Raw genomic sequence first — 9,267 nt, 5'->3', positions numbered from 1 at the left:
TCTTTTTTGGTGTGTGCGTAGGTTTTGCAAAGCCTGTAAAATGCTAGAGTTTCCATTTTGGACATGTTTCAAAAACTGAAAAACTTGAGGAACTCTGAATAACGTATTTGAAGAGTAAATTATAAAGGTTCCATTCATAGGAAATGGTTGCTTCAATTTATCTCAGTACTATGTGCGACCTACACATACATTGTTAAAAGGCATTACACATTTTTTGAATATTATGGGACATCGGATGATTTCTTTTTAATTCTTTCTAAATTTTCTTTTCATATTGATCTTTGGCATCTGCTTCTCACTCTGATTTACTTCATTTGTGATACATGTGTCTGTTTTATTAAAATGAAATATAGTTTAAGAATTCTAATTTATGCTACATGTGTTGCCAGTCCAAGAAAAGAGGACTTTCATTGGATGAGAAACGTGAGAAAATGCTGCAAATTTTTTATGACTCACAGGACTTCTTCCTTGTAAGTACTTTTCACTTGTTTACTCCAGCAACTTGAGTAGTTATTATTGAAATATTCTTCTGATTGTAATACTTCTGTGATGCGTATTCTGTTCTCAAATTTCTAGTTCTCTATTTCTAATGTTCATGGTAGCAAATTACTGAAGGCAAATTAGGCTTGTAGTTCTCTAACAGTCCTTCCTAATTCACGTCCTTTTTTAAAGAACTACTTTCATAATTCCTTACGCCGCTTTTGGCTCCATTTTGTGCACCATATAAAAATTAAGAGGAAATACTCTGTTTTAGGTCTTCATACCAGCCTGTTGAGTGTGCACATATTACTCAATTTATGAACAATACTGAGCTAAAGGTCTAGCCTTTTTGTGGTCTTGGTATAAGCCTGTTGTGCATATGCCATCTCATGGAAAATCCTGTGCCAACGGTGTTTTTGGTTATTGGAAAGGTTTTGGATAAGTGGAGGGCTATGCTTCGTCCTTGCTTCATGGTGAACTATTTTCTAGTTTCTCTAACATTATAATACTATGCTGAATGCTAACTGTAGCTGAGTTTCTGGCAATATGTTATTCTAATATTCCATATTCCATATGTTCTGATTTTAAACGTGACAGAAGATTTGCGGAGTATTTTGTAGCTTCCACACGCCCTTCCTATAGTATATTTCTTAATTTAATAGTAATTGACAGAAGTTTAAAATATAAGATGTGGTTGTCACCGTTGCCTTAGTCTGCAACTTTGAGTTGACGTCTCTCTTGCTTTTTAAGTGGTACGAACAGCTTTCTTTTCATCTTGCTGCTTTTATAATTTCATCTCTATCTTTACAGTGCATGTTTGAGCATCATTTATTTATCATGTGTCATCTTAAAAAAGATCATTCAATGTTCCTGGTGTTTCATTTAGCTCAAGGAACTTGAGAAGTTGGGCCCAAAGAAAGGTGTAATCAGCCAGTCAGTAAAAGATGTTGTTCAAAGTCTAGTGGATGATGACCTTGTTTTCAAAGACAAGATAGGAACTTCTGTGAGTAAGCTTGTTCAAATGTGATCAGACACATGTTTCCAAGACCATTCAGCTAAGCCTGATTGAGTTTTGCATTAACATAATGTTTTTCCAACATTTAGTTTGTCCACAGAGGTCTCCTGTTTTGAATGTCATTGCACTTGAACTTTCAGGTATATTTTTGGAGTCTTCCTAGCTGTGCTGGTAACCAGGTGATCTAATTATTCACTTCTTATCCTGAAATTCATAGGGTTTAAATTTATTTTGATGTTGATCTTGTCTTATCTGATTTAATTTTCCTACAGCTAAGAAACATTCATAGGAAGCTAGACTCTGATCTCGGAGGTAGTAAAAAACGATATGAAGAACTTGTTGAACAATGCAACACTTTGAAGAAGGGGAGAGAGGAATCTGTAAGTTAATTTCTCTGTCCTCCATTCTCATTCTTCATAAAACTGGAACTAAGGTTTTCTATGTAGCCTTTCCAATGACTTGAAGTTTCTTCTCTGTGTTAGGATGAACGAGAGGAGGCCCTTGATGAGCTTAAAGCTATTGAAGCAAAATATAATGAGCTAAAGGTTGAATAGCATGATTTCCTTCCTCAGAGATGCTTCAATTTTATTTTCCTTTTTCATTTTCTTGCTTTTCTTTTTTCTTTTGCTTTCCATTTTTTCTTTTCCTTTAATTTGTTTGGCATTGAAAATTGACTGTGGTCCTTGATTCTACTTTCAGGATGAAATAGGCCACTATGCTGAGAATGATCCAGCTATCTTTGAAGCAATGAGTAAAGAGTTTCTTCCTTTATCACTCTTTAACTTTTTTATCTACCCAATGACATCCTCTTCATCAGGGAATATCTTTCAACTTCAGTGTTAGGAAATTTCAGTCTGATACATTCTTATTTTTTTATTTTTTTCTTGTATTTATGCTTGCAGAGAAAGCTATTGAAGTAGCACATGCATCAGCTAACAGATGGACAGGTCTCCCTTCATAATCCAATGTTCTTTCCCTTTTGAATTGGTTGAAGAGCGAGGTTCATGACTTTTTTCTCTCTCTTCTAAATCATGTGTTATCAATTCACAGACAACATTTTCACACTGCGCCAATGGTGTTCAAACAATTTTCCCCAGGCCAAAGAGCAACTCGAGCACCTTTACAGTGAGGTCTATAACTTACACTATTTGAGCTCTAGTTACAGTAGAGTGATCTAAAAATGTTATCATTACAGAATAATGAGAATGTATACTTCCTGATCAGGAATAACAAATAAAAGTGTGACAAGATTAATCATTTAAGACTGCTTCATTTATTTGTTAGCAAGTCCTTGTTGACAGTTTTTTTTCCCTCGTTTTTGTTATGTTGGACAACAGGTTGGAATAACAGATGATTTCGACTATTTGGAGTTACCTGCTGCGGTTCCTGGTGGCCCTGTTGAGGATCAGATGCCAGAAGGCCATCTTTAAGTCTGTAGCTTTGGCAATAAAGCTTTCCCCAGCACATATATAAACAAATTATGAGAAGAAAAGCAAAAGAAAAGCAGTTTCTTAATCCTTTTCACGTTCAACTTATCCTTATAAATCAAAGAGTTGCTTGTCCCTCTGTATACAAGATTTACATCTAGACATGGTTATTACTTTGGTTTTTTGTTATTTTTTGGTTCCCTAGGTATCTATTTTCACATCCTTTTATGGTAAGATAGCTCTCGTATAGTTACATGGCAGGAGTCAACTGCATTTGATGCACCATGACCTGACTACAAGAATATAAGTCCTGTGATGGGCAGATATGTAGTAGAAGTCCAAAGTTCTTCACAGACCTGCGATTCGTTGCGGCAAAAACCCGTCATAAATCATGTTTGGCTAAGCACAAAAAGGCTTATTAGACTCTCCAAAGGTGCTACTTTTGAGCTTAGCTAAAGATGGTGAACTTATTTTCCATAGAAGGAGAGAAAGAAGTGTGCAAACAGTGTTTGCTTCTTTTTCATATATTTCATGCTGGATGATTGAAAGAAAAGCGAAGAGATGTGCAATATCCTACATTAGTTGGGGATAGAAGATGGAAGCTAGAAGAGCATATAAAATGGTATATCTTATATCATTTGAATGAGATAGAGAAGGAAATTCAAATGAGTTCGTTATTTGAGACAAAAATGTAAACGAGTTTAGTTATCCAAGATTTAAAATTGAGTTCAAGTCCTAGGGGCACACGAGTTTTCCTCGGTCAAATTTTTTTTGGATAAAATGTACATTTTGAAATTTTAGCCAAGTCAAATGGACCATTTCGAGGAGACAACTAATTTGGCTTATTGACAAAGGTTTCTTCCAAATATACGTATTTGTGTATCAACTTTGTATGGGTTTTCTCACATGCATCAAAAGCAAAGGCCAACATCATTATAATTGGTAAATGAGTGATGAAAAAAGTAAATGCAACTCTTGTAAATGTTTGAAGTTAAAACGAACAATTACAATATACGTACAGAAATCGATTTGACATAACACGTGCAGATCACACACAGCACATGAGATGTAGTTTTATTTTTTCACTATAAAACTCACATCAGCCCACTTCATGTGAGTTTTCTGTTTTTCTTCTGTAAAAGCAGAATATTTGTAAAACGAAAGTCATTGAGCAATTGGGTTGAACCAAATCCAAACTCGATTTTCATTCTTTGTGTTATTTGAAAAGTTCAAGTTAACCTAAAACTAATTTGGTAAAAAAATTCGTAGTTATTTTGGGAGTTGAATAGTTAAATTTGGATTCTACACTGCACGTTATTAACCTGTAAGTAGTGTGTGAAAAATTCTCATCCCAAGCCACATTGCCTTTAACTCTATTTTGAGTTCTTATTTTAAATACATTTTATCGCCCTGCTTTTATTCCCTTTTATACACTTAAAATAGAAAATGTAGAGAGACCTTTAAGAGTAAGTTGATATGATTTTTACTTTTACTTCTTATAATTTTTTTTTCCCAGAATGCTATCTTAATTTTTATTTGAAAATTAATATTTTTGAACACTTCTATTCCAAAAGTACTTTTAAGAGAAGTCACATTTAACGAACCTCTTTTAAAAACTCTTTTAACTACAAAAAGTACTTATCTAGAATTAGTCAAACTGCTCAAAAGCTACTTTTAAATCTCAAAATCTCATTTTTAACTTTTCAAAAATTATGTCAAACGAGATGCAATCACCTTGTCCCCTTTGAATAGGGCTCATTATAGCAAGCTCGTTCGTCATATTATGGTTAATCATCCTCGATTGGAGGACTCATTTTACAAAATCAAATTACTTCTATATCTTCATCTTAAATTTGAAGGGTATCTTAAATTCGAAGGGTAAATATCTTCATATATTTTCGTGATTCCACATGATCAACATGATTTCTTCCATCTTCTGTAATTGCCTCCACAATTGTAGATTATTCACCAACAGCTACACATAATCTTATTCAATTGCTCTTCAAGGTTATGTAGAAAATTATTCATACTCCGTAATGAAACAGTGTATAGTTCTGGGAAATTTTCTTTATGAGCATAGCAATATATTACAATATCTAAAGAAACTTTCTAAATTATAGCACACCATTATGTACATAGAGTGATCCCACAAATGAGAAAACAGCAGGCAGAATGATTCTCCACTCTAAATATGTATGGTAATCTCCTCCAACATTACCTGCAGAAAACTGAGACGATATGAAAATCCGTCTCTCCGTATCATCAACAATATCAGTTAAAATCGGCAAGTTTAGTATGCAGTAATAGATAGTACGTTTGTAGTGTGCATTGTTATAGACAACAATTTATGGTCGTGTTACATGTATATCACAATTTACATATTTGTTTACCAAGTGAGATTTGATTGGATCAAAATCACATCAACCAAATACAAGAAGATAAACTTCCCCACTTTCTTGACACCTCATTATCTGTAAAATATTATGTAAATGGGGATGTACAAGAAGCATTTTCCAACATTTTAACATCTGAACTTACCAGTTAAACAAGTGAATTCTGACTTGATTAGAGTGCCATCTCTGCTTGCAAAGCGGCAAGTTCATCTTCCTCTGTATGTTTCTGAGGAGCAGGGCGAGCAGGTACTCTGCCTTCTGGGACTTGAACTGGAGCAGCTGGGGCAGTGGTTGCAGGCTGAAGAAGCTGTTCCTCTAACTCTTCACCTTCTAATTCTTCAAGCTCGGCTTCCAATTCGTCCTGTCATAACGAAAAATTTATGATGTTAAATTGCTTATATAACTCGTGTACCAATGAGATAACTTTATTATAAATAAAACTTCAAACAAGTAGAATTAGACATGAGCAAAGAACCTCATCAAAATCAGCCGCTGCACCAATGGGGGTTGCCAAGGCTTCCTGTATCTGCTTCATGTTCTCTGTTTGTTCGTTTATCTCATCCATTGTCTTGTCAACATCATCAATGTTCCTATATATAAGCCATGTCAAAGTTGAGTTGCTAAAGAATATACGTATTGTGAAGATGACACAGATATAAACAGTATGCAATTCATCTATGCGATTCTGCCTGATTTACATCAAACAGAAAAACAACACAAAAGCATATACCAGGTGCTTGACAAAATTTCTTAAAACTTCATAGATTATAATAAATAGTTTAAACCGTCTACTTACGTTGCTTTCTGCATTGATTTCATTGCAGCTGCTCCACTTCTCAAAGCATCCACTGTTTCAGTAGTTGCTTTGGCACCTTCTAACATTATCATCTACAGAGAGACATTTACTCAGGCACGTTTTGATGGAAAAAGATCATTAAATAAGAAGCACCATTCAGTGCATGTGAACATAACAAATTGAGTCAACCTGATCATGGATGCGTAGTTGGAAATTTCCAAGCTGCTCAATTTGCTGTTCATAGAGTCTCTTCCGTTTCAAACACTGTATAGCCGCTGCACGATAATTTGGTTTGCATAAGTTTGTTCCAGATTTCTAAAAATAGCGCTTCTAAATATGTAAAGACTTGCAAATGGGACAAATAGATTCAACAGTACCATAACTAAAAGTCTAAAACTAAGGCAGAATTTGTTAAGTAAAAACAGCTACACTACACAAACAAATATTCGCTGTACTAAAATTAACAAACCCTACATTTTGTCTCAACATTGTTGAGTAACTTATGAGTAACTTATCAACAAGAGGTAAAAATCAACACGTAAGCCACAAACCACATAAAACTGCACCAGCCTAATACATTATCTTAATCAATTTGTTTCTTCTTGCTTAAGTGAAATTATTAGTGGAAGCAGGGGTTACTATAAGTGAAGCTGAATCTGCAGACAGGTTATTCTCAATCTTAAAAATGGGAGAATTATCGTGGATAACATCAACAAGTTAGCGTAGATATATGCTTATCTGTTTCCAAAGTTCCAAAATCACATAATCAGATGACTAATTAATGTACAGAATCATGTATCAAATTTCAAGGTGATCTAAGTGTATTGACCAATAAATGAACCAGATACGAGATAAGCTTATATGCAAAATGAAAATTTACGTCATCAAAGTGTAACAGTGCAGTGCTGATTCGCAGAGGCACAAAGCAGATATTTGTACCATTTGTCCTATAAGCAACTTCATATGAGAATATTGAACTCTAAAATAGGTAAAATATGAAGCAGAACAGCTAAAATTGGCCATCCTTAAAATTGGTCAGAAATCCAAAAGAACGTTGTGGTTATACCTCTTTTGTTTTTTGCTTTTGTGAATTCCTTGGCCTTCTCAACCTCAGAAGAAGCCTTCTTCAGTAGCACTTTTTCCTTCTTCTCGAGCATCTCAAGAGTCTACGCAAGGTGAAGAATGAAATATTGAATATGTAGATGTGTTGATTGTAGACAACACATAAAATAATAGAAACATAAATCTTACTATCAATTAATTTGGTGAATCCCTTACGGTCACTCCATTCCACCCCATGCTAAATTTCTCCTATCTATGGGAACATTCAATTAAATTAAATTAATTGGAACCACATTAGTCCATGTTAATGTCGGTCTAGCCTTTCTAACCAATTCTAAAACAGGATCGCATCACTTTTGATACAAGTGCTTCTTTAGGTCCACATAACACATGCCCCCGCACCTAAGACGTTTTTCCCTTAATTTAAGCTATTCCATCAGTTCGCGATATGTGAGATTGACGAATAAATGTTTCCACAAGAAAGAAAGAAAGAAAGAACAGTTAGTCACGGATGTTTATCTATGCATGGTAACGAAAAATCAAAATTGACACTACTTTGGATGATAACAGATAATAACATGAGAGCAGAAGAAAGTTCTCAATAGATCAAAGTTCTCGGAAAATTTTCACAGCTGCCATCATTACAGAGTTTTTCCCCTAAAAGATAGTGAACTGAATTGACAATAAGCAATCATTCAAAGAATTACACAGTTCTACCACTTCTGTAATTGCAGAGCATGTTAAAGACAATTTGCATGCCTAAACCAAAATAATAATTGAAAATTTTAGCCATATGGCCGTACAAATCCTATCTGATCCCTTGGAACATCGATATGCCAAATCAAATAGATGCATAATTTCATAATATATGTATATATATAAAATCAAAAGAAAAAAAAATGAAAAAAAGAACTATACCTCATTTAATTTGTCAAGAGTAGTGAGAGCATTAGACTCTTGTTTAGGTTTGCCAAAAATCCGAGGAAACATGTTTGATACGATTCCGATTAAATTCTGTATAAATCAAGACACTTCTCACCTAATAATCCTGTAAAATCACAATGAAATAAGACAATAATAATTAAAAGGAATTAAACACTTAAAACCTAGTTCTATATTTTGCTCCCCCTCGACAATTCCGAGAAACGGAGAAAAATACAATTTCATCCGGAAAAATAAACATATGTCACAATACCTCGAAACAGAGAAATAGAGTTTTCAATTCAGCTATTGGATCGATCAAATTGTTTGATGAAAATCGGATGCAGTTCCAATTAAGGGCTCGTGATTTTTGTGGTGGCGGTTCGGCCTCGGAGTAAAAATTTGGGTATTCTGAGTGAAGATTGGTCCCCACAATGTATAATACGTATTCCATGATATATATAATAATAATATAATATGAAAAATTTATAAAACGTAAGTAAGATAAGCTATAGACAGTAAAAGGCGTGCTTCTTTTATCAAGTTTTATCTTTTATCAAGTTTTATTTTAAATAACTTAATAAAATTATATAAATAATTATTGATGTTACTAAGCCTTGTTTGGTAACAATTAAAATCTAGATTTCAATTTAAGTCAAAGTTAATAATTAATTTTAATCACATATTTTATGGATCTCATAACTTTTCAACCACATATTTAATCTATTTTTATTAAAATCTACTAAAAATTTGATTTTAATTCATACCAAACAAGGGCTAAATATATTAGTAATTTTAAAATACAATAAAAATGTGTAAATATTAGTAATGGACTATATATAGCCAAGTCTAGAATTCGTATAGCTTGAAACTTGATATTGCCGTCTTCCCATATCTCATGCCCTTTAGAACTTGATTTAAAATATTGAATAATATTTTTTTCGATTTTTGTACTTAATAGTATAATATGAAAATTCTATAATATGATTTTATTCTAAAAATTGTATTGTCGAGCGTCTCTAAAAAATAATAAATTGATTTTCAATATTTCACTATTGTGGTACACCTAGCTCCAAAGATGAAAGCATCCAAAAATCTTAACGAACTTCATATGATATGGATGTTTTTAAGGTTAAGGGTTGTGGTTTCTCTCATCCCCCCCCCCCCCAGCCC

At 33.6% G+C, this 9,267-nt stretch overlaps 2 protein-coding genes across 4 annotated transcripts in view; one reads left to right on the top strand and one right to left on the bottom strand.

Moving 5' to 3' along the window:
- The window catches only part of LOC111399448 (meiotic nuclear division protein 1 homolog), a 4,264-nt gene extending 610 nt beyond the window's left edge, over nucleotides 1–3,654 (top strand). For both annotated transcript variants that reach the window (XM_023026759.1, XM_023026760.1), the window contains exons 2-10: nucleotides 390–470; nucleotides 1,367–1,483; nucleotides 1,636–1,674; nucleotides 1,768–1,875; nucleotides 1,978–2,040; nucleotides 2,195–2,246; nucleotides 2,398–2,442; nucleotides 2,546–2,625; nucleotides 2,833–3,654. In XM_023026759.1, coding sequence (XP_022882527.1) covers nucleotides 390–470; nucleotides 1,367–1,483; nucleotides 1,636–1,674; nucleotides 1,768–1,875; nucleotides 1,978–2,040; nucleotides 2,195–2,246; nucleotides 2,398–2,442; nucleotides 2,546–2,625; nucleotides 2,833–2,925 — 678 coding nt within the window. In that variant the 3' untranslated portion in view covers nucleotides 2,926–3,654. The remainder of the gene's footprint in view (nucleotides 1–389; nucleotides 471–1,366; nucleotides 1,484–1,635; nucleotides 1,675–1,767; nucleotides 1,876–1,977; nucleotides 2,041–2,194; nucleotides 2,247–2,397; nucleotides 2,443–2,545; nucleotides 2,626–2,832) is intronic.
- Nucleotides 3,655–4,898: 1,244 nt separating this feature from the next.
- On the bottom strand, nucleotides 4,899–8,528 carry LOC111399446 (vacuolar protein sorting-associated protein 32 homolog 2). Of its 2 annotated transcripts, none has more exons than XM_023026756.1 (8): nucleotides 8,369–8,528; nucleotides 8,092–8,221; nucleotides 7,178–7,277; nucleotides 6,301–6,386; nucleotides 6,112–6,203; nucleotides 5,791–5,905; nucleotides 5,461–5,676; nucleotides 4,899–5,140 (listed from the first exon to the last, which is right to left on the bottom strand). In XM_023026756.1, the coding sequence occupies exons 2-7, from the start codon at nucleotides 8,161–8,163 to the stop codon at nucleotides 5,488–5,490; spliced, it is 654 nt and encodes a 217-aa protein (XP_022882524.1). In that variant the 5' UTR covers nucleotides 8,164–8,221; nucleotides 8,369–8,528; the 3' UTR covers nucleotides 4,899–5,140; nucleotides 5,461–5,487. The 2 variants fall into 2 exon arrangements, with proteins under 2 accessions (XP_022882524.1, XP_022882525.1); XM_023026757.1 differs by having other exon boundaries at nucleotides 4,910–5,150.
- Between the last annotated feature and the right edge of the window lie 739 nt (nucleotides 8,529–9,267).

This window comes from Olea europaea, chromosome 9, assembly GCF_002742605.1.
Source record: "Olea europaea var. sylvestris chromosome 9, O_europaea_v1, whole genome shotgun sequence".
NCBI classification, from domain to species: domain Eukaryota; kingdom Viridiplantae; phylum Streptophyta; class Magnoliopsida; order Lamiales; family Oleaceae; genus Olea; species Olea europaea.
This window is presented reverse-complemented; position numbering and strand designations above follow the sequence as displayed.